The following is a 21,023-nucleotide window of genomic DNA, read 5'->3' as shown; positions in this document are numbered from 1 at the left end:
TTAAGACAGCTGGAAGGAGGCCAGGGCATGGATGGGAGTCACCTGCACAGGGATGAGTTTGTCACAGGAGACACCTAGAAAAATGAGATGAAAATGAAAAGGGAGTTGCCCTCCCCAAATGGGAAGATCAATTCTAAAAATAGACCAAAGATGAAAACCAATGCAAACAAAAAAAAAGAGAGGAGAAGGGCAGGAATGTGACCTTATGGAACATGGATCTAGGGAGCTGGAGAAGGAGGGGAGGGGGCTGGGAGGAGGTTGGGTATGAGGGCAGTCGGGAGACGGAGTCATAGAATTCAAGGAGAGGAACTAATTTCAGAGAGAAAGCAGTGGTCAGGAGTGAAGGCAGGGCTGAGAAGAGCAACTGAGGAGATACCGGAGAGTTTGTGCTCAGGAGGTGCGGCGGTGTGGCGGCATGGGGGGATCAGAAGCCAGATGCCGAGACGCTAAGGAATAAATGGGACCTAGTCTTACAGTTTGGCTCTGAAAGGAGAGGGGAGAAGGCAGTAGCTTGGAGGTAATAGCAGGGCTTTGTTTCTGTTTTGTTTTAAAGTCAAAGCAAGCCCAATCATGTGACTCGTATCACCATGCCGTAACTTCATTCCTTTTCCCAAATGCCGGTATCGTCACGTTGGAGAGCACACATTTGAATTGATCTCACAAATAGTAGGCAAAATCCTGTTGCTGCTCCCTGCGACTTAAATGAACGGGATGGACACTGATAGCAGCTCTCTTGGATGCAGCACATCCACTATTTCAGGTGCACGTTAGTCAAGGAAGTTAACACGATAGTAAACATCCCCCAAATCTCGGTGACCTAACACAACATCAGACTTATTTCTCCTTCTTGTCACAGTCCATTTAGAATTAGCAGGTGTTCTTCCATGCAGGGACCCACGCTCCTTCCCAATTAATGGCTCCACCATTTCCTAGGGCCTCAGTGTCCACTGGGCCTTCTGTATCCACAGATGTGCAAAGAGAGAGTGGAGACTTTTCTGGGAGTCTTGGGGGCCGGGCCTCCATTGGCCAACTCAGCATGTGTCCTGGTCACTGGTAGGGAGCCTGGGAAATGCAGTAGAAGAGTGTGCCCAGGAAGCAGAGGAGAAACACAGGCACTGCTGAACCACAATAAGGTTCTTTGTTTTGTTTTTTCATTTCCAAACCCCTCCACTCCAGTATATAATAATCTCTTCTTTTATATTCTAGTAGAATTTGCTTTTAGTCCAGCCTACAGTCTCTCCCACTTCACTCACTCCACAAATGTTTATTAAGTGCCTACTATTTTTCGAGCACTGTGAATACAAGTGTGTCACATTCTAACAAGGAGGCAGATGGGGGTTTAAAAATTTAATGCAATGAGATAAGTGCTGTGTTAATTATGTACTGGCTATGAGAATACAGAGGTGGATTAATTCTGCTCAGGTAGTTCAGGAATAGATTTTGCAGAGGAGATGGCATTTGACCTGTGACTTGATTACTAGGGGTTCACCAGGCTAAGGAGTTGGGAGGAGGTTCCATCTTCCTGACATTCCAGGCAAAAAAAATAGCATTCACAAAAGCATGAAGGGGTGAGGGTACTTGTAGTATTTGGAAAGCTTCAGATCTTTGAATGTAGCTGGGGCTTGTATGGAAGAGATTGTCTAAAGCTAAGTTGAATGGGTTAAGTCCAAGACCAATTCGTGAAAGTCCTTATATGACATATTGTTATGGGCAGAACTGTGCCCCCCTATACCCCCAAACTCCTATGTCCAAGTCCTAACCCCCGGTATCTCAGAATGTGACTATAATTGGAGATAGGGTATTACAGAGATAATTAAGTTAAAACGAGGTGATTCAGGTGGTCCCTAATCCAGGATGACTCGTGTCCTTATAAGAAGAGGTAATTACAACACACACACATACAGAAAGGGAAGACCATGTGAAGACACAGGGAGAAGGCAGCCATCTACCAGCCAAGGAGAGACTTCAGAAGACGGCAACCCTGCTGACACCTTAATCCTAAATTTCTAGGCTCCGGAACTGTGAAAAAACGATTTGTGTTGTTTAAGCCACCTATTCCATGGTACTCTGTTATGGCAGCCGTAGCCGATTGATACACATACCGAAGAGTGGGCGTGGAGGAGTCAGAATCAGGGAGGCTTGGGGAATGAGGCAAGGGGGGATGTGGGAGAGGGCAGAGCTAAGGATGACTGAAGTTTTTTGCTTGTCTCCTGGGTGTGTGGTAAGTGGGGCTGGTAACTGAACTGCAGTGGAGGAATAGGTTGCACTGTCTGGTAGTCATTTCACATGTATCTTACCCCTCAGCAAGGCTGGAAGTCCCTAGTGTGGGGGACTTCCTAGTGAAGGGCCAAGGTAGCATATTGCTTTTAAAGTCAGTGCAGGTTAAAGGGGATTTGGTTTAGTTAATTCATTTCATCCCTGGTGTTATTAATTGTTCGATCGACAATGATGGGATCTCTTATATAGCTCTGGGAAAAGGTTTACAAATTAAAAATACGTTGTCCTAGGCTTCCTTCCCCAGAGAATGTGGAATGTACAATATTTCCATCCTCAGGCCGTTTGAGTGGAACTCAGTGGCTGAATTACCCCAGCGAGAGTCTCTAGGCAAGTAAAGCATGTTTGTATATTATCTCTTTGATAGTGGGATGGGACACAACCTCTGCCAGCTGTTTTTTTGTTGTTGTTTTTTTTCTGAACCATTCTATTAATGCCAATCAGAGAGAGAAAATGATTAAATGTAATTGCATTTTGAGCATCAAAAAATAGATACATAGATAAATAATGAAGTCAGTGCAAGGCCTTGTCCATGACAGCAAGTAAGCAACCCTGAATAAACGCTCATTTTAAAGAACACCTTTTTGGGACTTGGAGCATAGAAAAAGCCACGGTTTAGTCAAGTGTTTCACAATTTTTGTCAATAGATTTTCATTTGCTCTCATTTTCTGCAAATAATGGAGAAGTGCATGGTGGTGGGAGAAATGCCGTGGTTGTTAAAAGCAGAGGCGAGAAAATACACACGCTTGAGCCGTTGAGATCTCGCCGAGGAGGCAGAGGAAGACATTTTTAATTGGCTGCGTTTCATTCGTGAGTCTGGCAATCTGATGGAGGAGAAGTTTTAAGACAATTGCTAAACCTTAGGGAATTGTCCCAGAATAAAAGGAGATCATCCTCATGTTGTTTATAACACAGAAGCAAACTCCACGTTTTGTTGCCATTTCTGAGTTTTCACGAAATGTGTAATATTGCAAAGCCCATGATACGGACAGAAGGATCAGCTCGTTAACAGTTTTATTAGTTTGATTTTCCTTTGAGAATTTGCTACCATGTTGTCTGTTTCCTCCGGGACCCCCTGTTTTCTTCTCCATTAGCGCTAACTAGAAAGAAGCTTAGCCAACAGATTCTAGAAGACGCCTTCCCTTTGCCCGTGGCTTCCTCCTCCTCCTCACTCTTTCCACAGCTGACACCAAACTTCATTACATCCTCTGCACAATTTTTTTTTTAAACTATCTCTCTGTTTTTTTGAAAATTTCCCCCTATTTGAAAGAAAAGATCCAGAGACGTAGAAGTTACCGCTTAAACTTTTATTTATGGCCTCTCCCACCCCAAGTATCGTAAATAATAAAGTGTTTGTTACGGATTAGACTTTTAATAATTTTCTTCCAAAGATCTCTTCTAACTTCAGGTAAAGACTGTGATCACTTCTGAAGAGAAACACTGTCCAACTACCAACAAAAGGATGTTTGGGGAGGGTTTCCATCTGGGTAGGATACTTGGCAAGTGCTTTAGGCCGATGAGAGACCTGAGAAACGGTGCACTTTTCACTCTTTCTTTTCCACTTGATGTGTAAGGCCCCCAAACCCAATACCTGTAGGGCCAAAATTTTTGGCATAGCAAACTGTGAACGAGAGAGAAGAGGACAGGGGAGAGAAGGGGTTGGTCAGCACCATCATTTCAGTTCCCTCTGTCTGACCACAGTCCTTTTACCTGGGAGAAGCATCCTTTTGACAAATGTGTTTGTAAGTTAACTTTCAAACACATTGAACTGTATTTATTTTAGATCTGCTAATAAAACGGTTTATACTTCTTTGCACTTCCCTAGGTGTGTTCAGAGACATTTTCTCATTTGAGTCAACATAATCTGGCTGCCGGCTGCCTGCCCAGCCTCATCCCCTCCTGCTTCCGCCTCCGCCTCCGCCTCCCTGCCTGCCCTTCAGATACACACAACTGCTTGCAGTTCCTGGAACGAGCCATGATGGCCTGGCCTTGGTGCCTTTGCACTCACTGCTCCTTGTTCCTGGAATGCCCCCTCCCAAACCCACGTTCACCCTTCAAGGCCCAGAGGAAGCTTCTCTTCTAAGAAGCTTTCCCGACACCCCCAGCCAATCACTTGCCCCGTTTTGCGCCCTGCATTGTGTAGCATCCTCTACTAGAGCTTGTACCACTTGAGAATGCAATTACTTCTCTATAGGTTGATCTCCCTACTGGCTGTGGCAACATTTTAGAATTTTATAGCCTGTGACTGCTGAGAACCCTCTGTACCCTGTACTGACAGAAGAAGGCAGCCCCTGTCAGATAGTGCATCAGTTTCCATCCTGTCTCATCCTGGGAGAAGCTGGGCCACCTACAGTCTTGATTAGTAGCGTCCTCCCCCTTGCCTCTCCCCAACTCTTAACACACACATTTGGGGATCCTGAGGTACCATCATTGAGTGAAAGGGTGGGAGGACCCCGCTGAGAAACAGAAAAGGCCTAGGAGAGGCTCTGAGGGTACGGACACATTGCCCTGGCCCTAAAGCGTCCCTTCTTCTTTGTAGCATCAGGAAGGAGCTAAGCCTCTATTGCCTCTCTGCAAGACAAAGGGATGATGGAGGCAGTTAGGGGCAGAGCTGTGAGGACCAGAAGGGAAACCAGCTTGTCAGTTCGCTTTCTGTGATCACGAAGTGATGTGCAACGTCAGAAACAGAAATGTCAGAAAGGAAGGAGGGAGAGAGCAAGGGAGGGAAGGAAGGGGGCTGGGAAAGAAGGAAGGGAGGGAGGGAGGAAGGAGATAGATGTGTCTTGATAAATTCAGGAGAGGCAGAACACAGTTCATCCGCATACCCCGCAACGCTGTCACCCTTATCTGCCAGTCAAATGGACAGTGTTCAGGTTTTTGAAAGGAAATGTGATGTTTTTGTCCAGACCTAAGGCCTCTTCCAAGGCCAGTCAGGACACTGCTTCCTCCTTGTCCTCTCTCCCCCCAGGTGCTCAGGAACCACTGGGCATCTATAAGTATCAGGTCCCCCCAGATGTCCCTGTGGAGGGGACCAGAGCTGGGTCAGGCAGGAGGTTACTTTCCCTTAGGTGGCTTTGCTCCCCATCCTGTGAGCTCAAACCTGGCTCAGGCTGAGAAGCCATGCCTCCGGGCAGACACAAGCCTCTCGGCAGGAACACAACTTCCCCTGCCAAGAACCCTCCCTGGGAAAACATCTCAAGAGAGTCTTCTCTGGAACCACTCACCTTTGCAATAAAGTTCCCCATCTTTGTCAGTAACGTTCGTGGACTCTAGACTCTTCCCACAGATAGCACAGCGAAAACAGGTCTTGTGCCAAGGCTGCAGGGCACAGGAGAACAGGCAGGTGGATATTTAATAGGGCAGGCAGGGCATTTATTTCCGTGTTAAGTCCCCTGACCAGCAGCATGTAAAGGCATGCCCTTGTCTTAACAGTTCACCCACCTAATTGGCCCCTGGAATAATTATTCTGGCTACGGGCTTGGCCAGCGACTCTTAGGACCCCTAAAAACGAATAGATCAAGGTGATTTCCATATGTATTCCTTCAGAACAGACTAAATAGAATAGGGCTTCCCATTTCTAGAAGATCCAAAATACTGAAGAGAGGGGAACTTGGACTTGAGGCAGTGGGTAACATATTGAATATAAAATGAAAAAAGAAAAAAGGTGAAGAAATGGGCAATCATCCAGGGAATTCAACTTCATTTTAACTCTTTGTGTATTTGTTTTTTTTTTTTTTTTTTTTTTTTGCGTTATGTGGGCCTCTCACTGTTGTGGCCTCTCCCGTTGCGGAGCACAGGCTCCGGACATGCTGGCTCAGCGGCCATGGCTTATGGGCCTAGCCGCTCTGCGGCATGTGGGATCTTCCTGGACCAGGGCACGAACCCGTGTCCCCTGCATCGGCAGGTGGACTCTCAACCACTGTGCCACCAGGGAAGCCCTGTGTATTTGTTTTTAATTGAAGTATAGTTGATATACAATGTTGTAGTAGTTTTGGGTGTACAGCAAAGTGATATATATATATATATATATATATATATATATATACTTTTTCAGATTCTTTTTCATTATAGGTTATTATAAGATACTGAATATAGTTCCCTGTGATATACAGTAGGTAGGTCCTTGATGTTTAACATGTGTATACGTTAACCCCCAACTCCTAATTTATCCACCCCCCCACTTCCCTTTTGGTAACCATAAGTTTGTTTTCTATATCTGTGACTCTCTTTCTGTTTTGTAAATAATTTCATTTGTATCATTTTTTTAGATTCCACTATAAGTGATATCATATGATATTTGTCTTTGTCTGACTTACTTAGTACGATCATCTCTAGGTCCGTCCATGTTGCTGTAAATGGCATTATTTCATTCTTTTTTATGGCTGAGTAATATTCCATTGTGTGTGTATGTGTGTGTGTGTGTGTGTGTGTGTGTGTGTGTGTGGTATATATATCACACACATATATATAGCACACACACATTTATATACACCACATTCTTTTTTTAAATTTTTTTTGGGGGGCTTCCCTGGTGGCACAGTGGTTGAGAGTCTGCCTGCCGATGCAGGGGACACGGGTTCGTGCCCCAGTCCAGGAAGATCCCACATGCCACGGAGTGGCTGGGCCCTTGAGCCATGGCCGCTGAGCCTGCGCGTCCGGAGCCTGTGCTCCGCAACGGGAGAGGCCACAACAGTGAGAGGCCCGCGTACCGCAAAAAAAACAAAAAAACAAACAAAAAAATTTTTTTTGGCCACACTGTGTGGCATGTGGGATCTTAGTTCCTTGACCAGGGCTTAAACCTGCACCCCCTGCAGTGAAAGCATGGAGTCTTAACCACCGGACTACCAGGGAAGTCCCTATACACCACATTCTTTATCCATTCCTCTGTTGATGGACATTTAGGTTGCTTCCATGTCTTGGCTATTGTAAATAGTGCTGCTATGAACATTGGGGTGCATGTATCTTTTTGACTTAGAATTTTCATCTTTTCCAGACACATACTCAGGAATGGGATTGCTGGATCATATGGTAACTCTATTTTTAGTTTTTTAAGGAACCTCCATACTGTTCTCCATAGTGGCTGCACCAGTTTACGTTCCTACCAGCAGTGTAGGAGGGATCCATTTTCTCCACACCCTCTCCAGCGTTTATTATTTGTAGCCTTTTTGATACTCTCCCTGTATTTCTGATGGAAGAGAGTTGTGTGACTTGGATCATCCAGAAGACTGTCTGCTTTCTTATCTGCGTGTCTTCTAGGCACAGCCCAGGGTCCTCACCTGTATTTAAATGGCCTGTCCTGGGGTGGAGACTGCGCCTATATTTGGAGTCAGACACTCTCTGTGGGCTTCCTCCCCCTACTTAGTATAAACAGGATTTTTGTCTGTCTTCAGGCTCAGATCCTTCGGTGAACACCCTGGCTTCAGGCCTGAAACTGGAGCTTGTAGACAAGTGTGTGTTACTGTCTCAGACATCAGATGACTTTCCCTATTGCCAGGACATTTGTGAGCGAGGATGCTTCTCACTGCTGTGGGGTGTCTGCTGTGTGCATCAGTGTGATGCCAATATCAGGCTGAGTTATGCAGTGGCGACAGCTCCCAGGGCTGACACTTTTCTGGAAGGATTGTGGACACAGGATAGGGGAGCCTGTGTGCCTTTGTTTCTCCAGAGCTCCTAGCTGGGTGCCTCCCCCTAGTGGGTTAACGCTTATTGCATCGAATTCCATCCACCAGTTCCAGTTTCCTAAGGCACTGCAGGGTGACAGTCACAGCCCAGGAAAGTGGGTAAGGATGGGTGGCTCCTAAGTGGTTCCTGGGAGCTAAGGAGGGTCTGGCCTCCACCCGCCCTCAGTTCCTACTTTCTTCTCTCATTCCTCCCAGCATCCCATCTGACTCATATAGAAGTCCTTACCTTGCCACCTCCCATCACCTTCTCAGCAGCATAGACTGACTTTCTGCATCGAGGGCACTTCTCCGACTCTCCGAACTTCGAAGTGAACTTGGAAGGGTTGCTGGTGGTGGCAGAGCGTGCCGGCTTTGGGGACCTGGTGGAAATTGACAAATGAATGAAACCTATAGACTTCCCTTGGCAAACAGTACTAGCTGTGTGACTTTGAGCAAGTTACTTAACTTCTCTGTGCCTTAGATGCCTCATCTGGAAAGTGGGGATAGTCAAAGTACCTTCCTCACAGGGTTGTTGAGAAGGTTAAATGAGGCCACATGAGTAAAGCACTTAGAACAGTGCCTCCCTGGCCTGTTGTAAGGGCTGAGGAATGTTAGCCAGAATTCACTTACCTCTTTCCTTTCTGTTGTAAAGCACTTCACAAGTGTTCCACGTATGTTAGCTTGTATAATTACCCTTGTCTTGTTGTTATATTGCTGTGATTGTTCATTTAGGGTTTTCTATACCATCTTGAAACCCACGGGTCTGCTTTCCAAAATGAGTAAAAATATTACAGGGCAAGATGGGATCTTGACAGTTGATACTAAACAAACCACAGTCCAATGAGCTGATGCTTATCACAGTTCAAATTGTCACCCTGCATCCAAAGGTCCCCTGTCCTCTTGAGAGCAAAGTCTAAGAAAGAGGCACAATAATAACCCTGTGATTCCATATCTTTTGGCGTTTCCTTGTACGTTTATCGTTTGAGCCTCACCATAACCCTCTAAAGGAGGCAGGGCTAGCTGGAGGAGAGCATGGGCCAGAGGGGTAAGTGCCCAAGGTTAGCAGCTCATAACTGGTGGAGCTGGGATGAAACCCAGGTCTCCAGACTCTTCCTGGCTGTGCAGCACCACAGGAAAGCCCTAACGTAGAAGAGTGAGCTTTGGGTAATGTGAGACAGAGAATGCAGCTGGTATCATCTTTCTTTTTAAAATAGCATCTCTGGTTGGGCTTGAGTAGTGAGAAAAATTTATATGACTAATCACACATCCCTGCAGTTTTCCAGGCTCTACCATGGGCTACTTTCTTTGGAAGGGACCAGATGACTCTTCAGATGCTCTCACTATTCTCTGGGGGACACTGCCTCAGTTGGGCTGGGCCTTTCTGCCAGTCTCGCCACAGAGCTGAGCCCGGGTACCAGCTGGCCAGACAGCAGCTGCAGGCCAGTGACTGTCAGTGTATATATTCAATTTTGGGCTGGAGGTCAGCATGATCATCAAGTAGAGCAGACTGGTAGATGGAGGTGGCACAGTGTGAAACCCTGGCTTCCCTAGGATAATGTTGGGGAAACCTCAACATTGTACTGGCAACAGGCAGCACGGGAGACCTACAGAAAGTTATAATTGTCTACTTCTGAGGCACAGCCCATCCCCACAGAGCCACTCCCCACTGCGATGCAGACGTTAGTTATCTTACAACCCAAGGGAAGAAATCTTTCAGTGACAAGCACACAGAGGATGGCCATTGCGTCCCTGCCATATTTATGTGATTTACACAAAAAATGCTCAACGAGGAAGAAAAGAGACTCCATGCAGTTTTGCGAAGGTCAAACAATAGAACATCTGTACATTCTGGGTTTTCTCTTGACATGCAAACCAAGAGCCATGGTGTAAAAGTAATTGCCCTTTTGAAAGGCAGATAATTTAAAGAGAGTCTTCGGAGAGATGACACATTGTTAGAACTTGGTCAGACTGAGTATTCCTATTGTTGGCAAGTCAGCAATAGAGTCCATTCTCCCACTTCCAGAAAACGTTGCCATGGGAACAGAATGAACTGTCCTGATAGCTGGGGCTCTACGGGCTGGGAGAAGCGGAACAGTAACTCACTGTTGGAACTGGAGGCCCAGGTGTTCACCCGTGTCCGTGCTGAGGCAGCCGGCACCTTGTCCATACCCGATCCCCTTGGGGCCGTACTTGCGCCCGTAGCAGACCTTACAGTAGATCTCAGACTCGTGAGCTGCCACTGTGGTGCTGTCCAGAGCCTTCCTGCAGGCCACTGTTGAGGAAAGGATGGTCAGGGGGTTAGCACTGAGATTCCTCCCCGCCTTCCCTGCACCCCCAATACCCTGACTGGGACCAAGGGACTCAGCACAAGGGCCGCCCCCACCAGCCAAGAACACAACTTTGATTCCTGACCAGAGCATCTGTCCTGAGTCGTAGATTCCAAGGCAGTCCTGTTTCACAGATGAGGAAATTGGAGCACAGAGAAGGGAAGTAATGTTTTCAGTGGTACCCAGCTAGAAAGAGGTGGAGGCCAGGACTGGAACCTGGTGTGTGGTCTTGGACCAGCCAAGAATATTGTCCCTGAATGGGGACAACATGCACTCCTGAGTGTCTCACCACAAATGACATCGGGAAGTGTGAGTGTATTTGTGTGTGGGTGAGTAGGGGGTGAGGGGCTGAGGCAGGGGAGGAACTTATTTTTTTCTTAATCATATCAGAATCAGCATTGAGCAGTTTCTCTACTTAAAATGGATTTTGAAAAGCACTTTGATATTCAAGGAGGTAATTACGGCTGAGACTTCTTTTGATCCACTTCTGGAAGCAGGGGAGGCAATGAAGACCTGCTGTTAGGCTTATATTGGCTCAAGCCCCTTGGTTACTGTATATCACCTAATGTAAAGTATCCCCCATACTTTACCCTAGTATAGTTATTATACACATGTTGTGTATATACATTATACATAGTATGTAAGACAATCCCCTATTTTTCCAAAGAGATTAATAGAAAATCTTCTATTAATTAGACTTTTCTATTAATAGAAAAATTTTTGCCAACTTGAATAAATAAACATTTAAGGATATAAATGAAAGTGTCAAATATCTGCTTGTAACATTTAATTTAATAATATAGATCAACAATATATGGATTTGGAGATGTTACTTTTTTCTAATCTGACACAAATTCAGGAAACAATTGTATCCAAATTATTCCTCTGCATCTTCAACATCAGCATCTCCCTTCTCCACAGTGTCTTTCTGAGGCAGCTGACTCAGCTCTCCAGAGCAGCTCATCCCTACTTCTGTCTGTGTCTTTTAGAGGCAGCCCTGTTTACCTGAGAAGGAGGCTGTCACCTGGAAATTGTATCTCAGCAAGAAGTACCTATTAGCAATAATATTAGGGCAGCATTAAAAAGTATGTAGGATCTCCACAGCCTAATACCTTGCTATATCGCTTTGTAATGATGATCCTTAAAGGTTGCTTTGGGTGCTACTTAGTGCTTGTAACAGTGAGGTCATATATCCACAGGAATAATAATATATGGACATTCAATTTAGTTGCCTCCTTTTTAAAAAAACAGTCCCATCAAGTGACCTCTATAAGCCATCCAGCTTTGAATGAGGTTGTTTCAGGCTAATATGCCTTTCTCAAGTGGTTATTTTTTTTTTTTAAGTGTTATTGAATACAAGAGTGGGAGAAGAAGATAAGGTTGTAGATGAGGTAGGATTGGCCAGAGGTTGATGGTTATGTGGCTGGGGAAACAGGCATATGGGAGTTCATTAAATAATTAGGTCAATATTGTTTGTAAGAATTTCTATTAAAAAACAGTTTAAATAAATGGAGTAATTGAGAGACTGTCCTGTAGCATGAGAGACTTTATAAGACTCTGAAGCCAAGGCAAACCCTTTTTATGAGGAATAATTTTGGGGGGAATTTGCCTTATATTTGAGCATGTAAGGTATATACCTGTCTCTGCCCTTCCTGTAGCTGTCAGTTACTAATCTCCAGAACAACTTGGTTTTCTTTGTTTTTTTTTTCAGAACAACTTGTTGACTATTCATTTATGTTCTATACTCTGAGTTCTTTGAGGGCAAAACAGTTTTAATATCCCCAGAATGTAACACAGAGCCTAGCCCAGAGTTAGTCCTCCGTAAACATTTGTTGAGTGAATGAATGAATGAATGAATGCATGCATGCATGTGTGAATGAAGATCAGTGACTTGTCCGCGATTATACAGTGGTAAATTGCAGAGCCATGACTGGCCTCAGGTCCTTTGACTCCTACTCCAGTGCTCATTCCCATCATTCCAGGACTGCCTATACCTTGTCTTGTCCTGGCCAATTCTATAGCCACTCCCTGGCTTCTGACTAGCTTTCACACACACAGGCATAGCAGAGCTGTGCTGTGTAATACCATAGCCACTCACCCGTCACATGATGTTATAATGTGTATATTGGTGACATGTTGAAATTACAATTTTTTGATATATTGGGTTAAATGTTTTAAAATTAATTTCACCTGTTCCTTTTCACATTTTAAAAAATAAGTTTACTAGAAAATTTAAGTTTCCATATGTGGTTTGCATTATATATCTTTTGGACAGCACTGGTAGGGGGGTTAAGATTTATATAGAAGTTTGGAGAACACTGGCCAGGAGACAAACTAAGGTAGACTCTGCCTCTCTGAACTCTATTTCCAGCAACTACAGGTTGACCTGTGGACAGACCACTGTTGTGACGATACTACAGAAAATCACGCTCCTCTCCAGGATCCTTCTGTCCACCACTGCAGAAACCTGTACTGCTCAGACCCCCATCCCACCCACAGGTTCTAAGGAGAATATCCAGGGGTTGAAAGGGATGCAGCAGCAAATGCTCACATCGTTCTTCCATGGCTCCGTTAAACAGGGCATCCTCCTGCTGCCTGGGAAAACAAGACACCCCTCGCCATGGAAAGCATCCCCACCGTTGCCTGTACCCACTCAGACATCCAAGTTGATGCAAGGAGAATAAAGGCCTAGAAAACTGGATCTCAGATGAAGAAACCCAGCTTTCTTCTTACAACAACTTGTGTGGCAGGTATAACCATCTCTATTTTATAAATGGGGAAATTGAGGCTCACAATGGTGACTTACCCAAGGTCACACAGTTAAAGTGCATGGTAGAGCCCATGCTCAAACCCTAGTCATTTTCACTCCAACTCCAGTGTTCTTTCCAATATTCCTTTCCCCCACTCTTTTTAAAGAACACTAGCTATATTTGGACAAGAGCCAGAGGGTTATGGAATGAACTCTCTTGAGCAATGACTCTGGATCATTGTGATGATAGTGGTGAACCTGATGAATGTGTATGATGGCTTAAAAAGAATTACGCATCATTAAAACCTAAAGCATTAGTAAATCCACACACCCAATCACTCACAGCAGTTTCCCCCTATTGCTTGGTGACAGTTATGTTTGTTGTGGGAGGTAAGGGATAATGGAAACTCCTGCAGCAGAGAAAGTGCTACTATTTCTGGAGGATGAAGTGTCTCCATGCCCTAACAGATGGAGCCCAACCCTTGAAGTTCTGTTTGAAACAGCTTGAGGCAACGTGATGCCTTGCGGCTGCTGGGCTGAGACATGGGGGCGGATGGGTCACGAAGGGTTGGGGAGCGCGCGTCTGCGAAATGTCCAGTAAAGCTAACCCTTAAGCCAGACCTACTGGAGGGGAGCAAAGAAGGCAAGTGACCAAGACAGAAGTGCTCTCCTAAAATAGGATTAAGCTGCTAGGAAACTCTAGAATGCAGTCGTGTTGAAGAGACTGGACTGGGAATCTGAAGGTACAGACTCTGCTCCTGGCTCTGCTGCAGATGCCAGTGACCCAGGCTTAGAGACGAGAAATGACTTGTCCAAAGTCACATGAGTTGGGTAGAGCCTGACTCCCAGGTGGACCACGGGGTTTTAAATGCCCCCCTAGTTTTGACATTTGTGAAACTGTGTCCAGCAGGGGACGGTAAAGATTCCCCTTGTCAAGTTGATGGTGCCCCAAACGCTTCCCTTTCCGACGCTTCCAGAATTGTCATCTGTTGCCCCCCAGCCTGACACAGGTTCTTTCTTAGGAAAGACCAGTTGCAGCTGGCTTCGGTGACCGCTGGCCTGTGGGGACAGCACATCAAGCCAAGTCCATCCTGGCTGCAGATAAGTGATGGCTTTCTTACTCTGTCAAGTCACACTTTGTAAATGTCGCCACTGGGTCAAGTTTTCACCACTGGGAGCTTGTTCTGACTTTGAGCTTCAGGGAAACGGCCTCTGAGCTGGACAAGTGGTTGGAGAGGGGGTGCTCAGGAGAGCACCATCCCTTCTGTAGGTGGGGCCCCAAAGTGATATTCCTAACAAGTTCCCAGGGGATGCTGATGTTGCTGGTCCCCAGACCATACTCTGAGAACTACTGATACACAGTATCTGTGACTAAGTGTGAACTTCGAAGTGCTGAGGGGCCGTCATGGCGTTCACCCAACTCACTGCAGTGGAAACAGGTCTTGTGGAAACTCCTTCCGTTGCACTGGATTTCTTCCGCATGGTAGACGGTCTTTCCGCAGGCTCCGCATTTCGCTCCTCCGCCCCAGTTTGGCATCTTGAAGACTCTCTGGTCAAGGTCAAGTCTAACAGGACATAAAGCAAATACCCTAAATTTAGGCAACCTCCAGAGTGAGCCAATCCCAATCGACATATACACACTAATATATATAAAATAGGTAACTAATAAGGACCTACTGTATAGCACAGGGAACTGTACTCAGTACGCTGTAATGGCCTATATGGGAAAAGAATCTAAAAAAGAGTGGATATATGTATATGTATAACTGATTCACTTTGCTGTACAGCAGAAAGTAACACAAAACTGTAAATCAACTATACTCCAATAAAAATTTAAAAAAAAAAGAGTGACCCAATCCCTAGTAGTGCTGTGGTCTGAAGGCCAGGATCCAGCCCCAGTTTGTTGGTGGTTCATTCATTCCTTCAGCAAATGGTTATTGTGTGTAAGTCACTGGATAAGCTCAGACACTCAGAGCAAGCTCTGAGCAAGTCACTTTACCACTTGGGGACTCAGTTTCCTCTTTTGTTAAATTTCAATAGCCCCTGCTCCCGTGTACCTCACAGGGTCCTTAGAAGGAATGGATAAGCTAGTTTTGTGTATCTGAAATTGTATGCAAATATTCAGTATTGTTATTTTCTTCCACTTAGGGTTTTAAAAATTATTCCATCAGAAGTGGGAGTAACCTATGAAGATGGTATTCTTATCTAGCTCAGCGCTTCTTGAGTCACCTTGGGTCTTGTTAAGATGCAGATTCTGGTTTGGTAGATCGGGGGAGAGGCAGGAAATTCTGCACTTCTAAGACTCCAGGCAGGGCTGTTGCTGCTAGGAGGGCACCACCCTTCGGTTAGCAAAGCCTTGGCTCATCTTGCTGATAAAAATACATAATATATAAAAACTCTATTCAGATTTATTTCATCTATCCATTCATTCCTTTTTAAGAAATATCATTGCCCAGGCAATGAGCTATGTTGGCACTGCACTAGATCAGTGGTTTGGAAGCCTCCTCCTGCTTTCGGGGCTACCAGCAACTTGCCATGTGCATCGAGATGAACTTCAGAGCTTCTATTTACCTCTGTTTTCCCACCTATGATATGAAGAGGGTCATTCTTTTCCTGTTGCTTCACAGTGGAGTTCAGAGGATGTACAGGAAGGTACTCGTCAGAGCTCACAGGGACAGGTGATGCTCCTGCAGGTCCTTGCACACCCTTCAAGCACCCTCTGCTACCAGAAGCTGCTGATAGCCAGCCCCAGGCCATCCTTGTCTCCCGACTAGAGAATTATGTTTGAGAGATACTAGGCAAGGAGGGACATCAAGAAACTTTTTTCTCTTTCCTCTGTGTCTGTCTGTAAGTATGAAGCCAGTTTTCAGTTTCCCCAGAGCGGAACTAAAATAAGTCATCAGTACTCAGTGAAATCTGAAATCCTGCCAGTCCCAGGGGGGCTGAATTTTCTCTGAGATCCTTTGGTTTCTAAGAAGCCTGGTGTTCATCTTGTCATTGACACCAAGCACTATCAGACAATTCCAAGTGGCTGCCTCTGACCTTCTCTTTCCCTTCTGGGAAGCTAGTCACCTTCTTATAATAGTTGGCAATTAACACTAAGCCTCCTGGGTCACCTGGTCTGGATTGTGTCTCCCAGCCTCGTAAGAAAGACAGGTTTTGCTGAGAAACAGAAGGTAAATAGCAAACAGACCATGGAAACCGATACTAGGACCAAAGGGAAACGCTCCACCTAAATGTCCTGCAAGGAGATTTTCCTGCTTCCAAAAGCAGGTTAGGTTAGCCAGGAACATCCTACCCTTCTCAGAGAAGCAGGTTCTTCTTTTTATTCAGTAAAATCTTAGGAAATAAGTTTTTTAAAAGGAAACATTTAGTGCTACTATTTCTATAGTTCAGATTGCTTAGTTTAATGGGAAGCGTAATGGATTTTGAATTGAAAGGCTTGGGATCAAGTCTGCATTCATTTACTCATTTATTCATTTAATCACCATGCATTTACTACCTACCTATCATGTGTCAGACACTGCACTAATTACTCGGTGAGGAATGAAGGAGAGGAAAGCTTATAAAAATGGGTAATTTGTGTCCTGTCCCCTAGCCTTGAGAAGCCTACATTCTAGTGAGAAAGATAGGCAGGAACCAGAATACTCTGTACCAGAAAAGAGGCTTATGAGAAGTGCTATGCAAACTCAAAGGAGGGCATGGCTACCGACATTTAGATTGGGGAGGAAAGCAGTGAGTTGTTGGAGGATCACAGAAAACATCACATCTAAATGGGGTTTTGAAGGGTGAATAAGAGTTCACCAGATAGAGAAAAGGGAAAAGGATATTTCAGGCAGAGAAAAGAGCACACAGAAAGGCATGGAGAACTTAATATGTCCTAAAAGAGCCCAAATTGTTTTATTTTTTACTTTCAGGGGCAGAATAGATTTTCAAGATTGCCATCTCATGTACAAACAAGATGAGGCATAAAAAGTGACATTTGGGGGTAATTTTTTACCCAACTTCTTTTTCCAAGATCCACCCTTCTCTGACTAAAGATGGTATGTTTTTTTGGAAAAGGGTAGAATCATAATTTTCTTCGTGTTCATTTTGGTCCTGAGTTTCAACATAATATAAAATAGAGGAGAAATGCAGTATATATCCAGGAATGTGACAGTGACACTTGTGAAATTAATGATGTGAAAATTTTCAATGAAAACAACCCCAGGTCAAATTTCTCATTTCAAATCTTCAATGGAGATTTCATTGGCATGTCCTGCAAGTTAATGGGAAAGAGATATGCTTCTTAGGGGGGTGTGTGTGTGTGTGTGTATGTGTGTGTGTGTGTGTGTGTGTGTGTGTGTGTGTATTCAGCAATTGTCCACACATGATACTTTCCAAAGTGCGTATAAGATTACAGATAATAGCTTTTTCACAAGGTAATGGAGCCTGGCACAGGTTGTTATTAAGTGACCATAAATATCTGACGTACATTTATCAAGACTTGAAACTCAAAATAGAAATCCATAAGCATTCAATTAAACAGGTGCTCAGTTGCACTTCTAAAGATGGAAATGTAGCTATGGGGGCCTAACACAGACGACGTCTCTGATTTCTTCTTCAGATGCTCAAAGGCCAAAAGGCAGCGTGTGTTGTAAAGCATCCTGAATTGGAAGACACAGGTTCTAATCTTGACCCTGCAGCCTTAACATGGGTCAAAAATGATGATTATGTCCTGCACTTTCCTCACAGGATCACTGTGAAGGTCATGGAAAGATGATGGAATTCAAAGCAGCACTGAGAAGCTGTTCAAAGGTAAGACAGTGCTCTTCACTTTATTTCAGTTTACTCAAATAGCACCGATCTGCTAATTAAGTCACTATGATTTGAAAGCACACGTAGGTCCTGGCTTACATATCTAACCTTCTCAGCCTCCTGCATTGCTTTGGAATTCCTGTGTCTCAACACTCCCCTAGCCAGGCCTGGAATGCGAGTTTATGCAGGCAAGATACCAAGGGGTGGGCCATTTGTTTATCAGCGTTGCCTGACACAGGCAAGGGTCATTGAAGGTGGGACACCAAATATAGGCTTGCCCGTCACTCAGCCCCATTTGTCACCTGGATCACAGTCTCCATCACATCACCTGGCACTACTCCCTGGGCCAGTCCCAGAGATGGCTGTGTTGTCACAAAGTCGTGTGTCAGGACTGAAAGGGGGGACAGTCGAAATTAGGAGGATGAAACGGAATGCAGGACCCTGTGATGTCAACTAGGGAGAGGGTGGACTCCAGACTTTTAGATACCAGATCCCAGTGTGAGACTTACCTGGGTGGATTTTGTAACGAGTAGTGCTGTGGAAGAGATTATACTGGGAATGTGCTAGAGTAGGGGCTGGAGAAGGCTGTAAACCAGATGCAGGAGGCCACAGTTCTAGTTCTGTCTTGCCTCTTCAAAGCTGTGTGATCTGAGAAAACCATGCAGGCTCTCTGAACTTCAATATCCTCTCTATAAAACAGGCATACTAGTCCCATCTATTTCACTATTGCTGGGAGGACGGTAGCTGTTCGTGTGAGTAAAATCACTTTGTAAACCGCAGAATGTTATAAAATGTAAGAGCTAATGAGTTCTGCCACAACTCTAAGTTGTCACGTATCAGTCTGAATTTTTAAAAGTATAACTGTACTGTGTAACTTGGGCACATTCTTCCTAATCCAACACTCTGTTTTTCTTTTTTTAAACTACCAACTGCGGAGCTGAAAGGTGATACCTTAGGGCAAAAGTGGGTGGTGTAGATAAAATGGGTGCTCAGTGATTCTGTTCTTTCTTTGTTAGGGGTCCATTAAAGAACCAGGGAGGGAACCTTAGGCTATGGCTTTGAGCAGAGACCTCCAGCGACAATGCTGTTTTCATCTCAGTGTTGGTTTATTTGGTTGTCCTATTAGGTGCCTGATTCCACATAGTGAGTTAAATTGTCTACACTGACTGAGGCAAAGATTTTGGATCATAGAAACACATATCTGGAATCTAAGTGATAATCACAATTATTACTAATATAATAATATTGTTATAAAGCCATGGCGTCTGATGCCCAGTCTTTGGGCCAGGCCCTATGGTAAATCTCATTTAAGCTTCACAACAACCCTTCAAGGTAGGTGCTTTTACAACATTCACTTTAGAGATGGAGACATGGAATCTCAGGGAAATTACATTGCCCAAGGTCACGTGGCTAGTGTGTGTCACATGGCTAGGTTGGAATTTAGGTCGCTCTGACTCCAAAGCTGTGTTCTTCTGTTAACATTAGCTTCTATTTATTGTTTACTGTGTATCAGTTGCTATAGACATACTATCCTTAAATACAACAGCCCTGCGTAGTAAATTTTGTTATCCCCATTTTGCAGATGAGCAAAATGAGGATCAGAGGGCTTAAGTGACTTGTCTGAGGTCCTACCACCAGTAAGCGGCAGAACCACAATTCAAACCCCAGTTTAAGCTGGTTCTGTGTCCCGTGTTCCTGCTTACAACACGCTCGAGAGGGCACAAGGGTCAGCACCTCCATTAACCAACCTTCCCAGCTGATGGGAATTGGGATCTGATTGACCCATTGTCTCTCCATGGGACAGAGAGAATGCTCATGGGTGGGAGTAAAAGAGGGAGGCGGAATTCAGTTCAGTAAAATAAAAGACTTTCTCAGAGTCAGTGCTCTTCACACATGGAAAGGGCTCCTTTGGGGCTGGAGAGTTCTTTCTCACTATTGATTTAGCCTGGCAGGGGATGGGTGTCCAAGTGGCTGTAATGTAGTGAAGCCCCCTTCAAGGGTCCTTCAAGCCCTGAGACAGGTTTAGGGATCTGATCGCTGACTAGAGCCTCACCTTGCAGAAAAGCTGCCCAGTAGTGTCTCCTCTCAAACACTGCCTCTTCTCTAGTCTCTTAATCCAGGTAGAACAGATGATGTGGGGAAAGAAGGGCTTTGGAAAGAACCAAGCCAGGTTTCAAAAAACACTATCTGGGGCTTCCCTGGTGGCGCAGTGGTTGAGAGTCTGCCTGCTGATGCAGGGGACATGGGTTTGTGCCCCGGTCCGGGAGGATCCCACATGCCGCGGAGCGGCTGGGCCTGTGAGCCATGGCCGCTGAGCCTGCGCGTCCGGAGCCTGTGTTCCGCTACGCGAGAGGCTGCAACAGTGAGAGGCCCACGTACCGCAAAACAAAAACAAAAAAACACTATCTGTTCAACCACGGGCAAATTACTTAAAATCTTTGAGCCCATGTCGTCATGCACATAAAGAGAGAATGAGAAGACTTGCCTTAGAAGGTTGTTTTCAGTTAAATGAGATAATAATAGCTAACATATTACACATCAATGCTTATACGTAGCAGGTGTTTAATAATTTTAGTTGCTTTCATTATTACTGTTATTATTTTATCTCCAAAATGGTTTTAAAATCCATTTTCTTAAAACAAGTAAATCTTTCCAACTCCTTCTCCATGGCCCTTCTCTTCAGACTGTGAACCAACTCTGTGTCTCAGCCTTGAGAGTGTGCTGTACGCAAGAACAGATGCAGCCAGGCCAGGGAAAGAGTCAGCCTCCTTGGGGGGATCAGGGTGCCTGGCACCAGGGACGGCACATCAGGCAGGGTCCTGAGCCTGTGCCCCGGGACACCCGCTTCCTCACTTTGGCGGCTCTGGTGCCTACCACCATCTGACCTCTCTGGTGCTCTGGACTTTGAAGGGAAGCAGTGAACCCAAACAGAGTCACTGTGGCCCAGGGAGACCATGACCTTCAGCTCCCCGGTGTAGGACATTCAAGGTCAGCGGCTTCCTCCTAAGCTTCTGAACAGATATATGAAGTCCCCCTTCCAGAGGCCCTTTCACAAAGCCTGGGGAGATAGGTTGCTTAATCCCAGCACAGAAATAAACCCAGCTCTCATCCCTTTAAAATTCAGAGTAGACACACCTGCCCCTTAAACTAAGGCTGTAATGCACAGGTCATATTATATCTTTCCTGAAATTATCTCTGAGGTGTGGCTGACTTTTA

General features: G+C 45.1%; 1 protein-coding gene and 1 long non-coding RNA gene across 2 annotated transcripts in view; one reads left to right on the top strand and one right to left on the bottom strand.

The window, feature by feature from the left end:
* Nucleotides 1–3,563: 3,563 nt before the first annotated feature.
* Nucleotides 3,564–15,241, bottom strand: CSRP3 (cysteine and glycine rich protein 3). Its single transcript, XM_033409354.2, has 5 exons — nucleotides 14,436–15,241; nucleotides 10,038–10,206; nucleotides 8,182–8,314; nucleotides 5,499–5,592; nucleotides 3,564–3,895 (listed from the first exon to the last, which is right to left on the bottom strand). The coding sequence occupies exons 1-5, from the start codon at nucleotides 14,641–14,643 to the stop codon at nucleotides 3,819–3,821; spliced, it is 681 nt and encodes a 226-aa protein (XP_033265245.2). The 5' UTR covers nucleotides 14,644–15,241; the 3' UTR covers nucleotides 3,564–3,818.
* Nucleotides 10,363–21,023, top strand: part of LOC117197440 (uncharacterized) — a 35,928-nt gene continuing 25,267 nt past the window's right edge. The window contains exons 1-3 of the long non-coding RNA XR_004478074.2: nucleotides 10,363–13,011; nucleotides 16,928–17,053; nucleotides 17,617–17,807. This is a non-coding gene — a long non-coding RNA (uncharacterized LOC117197440). The remainder of the gene's footprint in view (nucleotides 13,012–16,927; nucleotides 17,054–17,616; nucleotides 17,808–21,023) is intronic.

Source organism: Orcinus orca, chromosome 8 (genome assembly GCF_937001465.1).
Source record: "Orcinus orca chromosome 8, mOrcOrc1.1, whole genome shotgun sequence".
Taxonomy (NCBI): domain Eukaryota; kingdom Metazoa; phylum Chordata; class Mammalia; order Artiodactyla; family Delphinidae; genus Orcinus; species Orcinus orca.
This window is presented reverse-complemented; position numbering and strand designations above follow the sequence as displayed.

Coding starts and splice junctions, on each gene's coding strand:
- CSRP3 (XM_033409354.2), bottom strand. CDS start 14,643: ATGTCGATTGGGATTGGCTCACTCTGGAGGTTGCCTAAATTTAGGGTA. Junction 8,315..10,037: donor CTGGGCCTCCAGTTCCAACA/GTGAGTTACTGT, acceptor AATTTCCACCAG/GTCCCCAAAGCCGGCACGCT. Junction 5,593..8,181: donor AGGTGATGGGAGGTGGCAAG/GTAAGGACTTCT, acceptor TGTGCCCTGCAG/CCTTGGCACAAGACCTGTTT.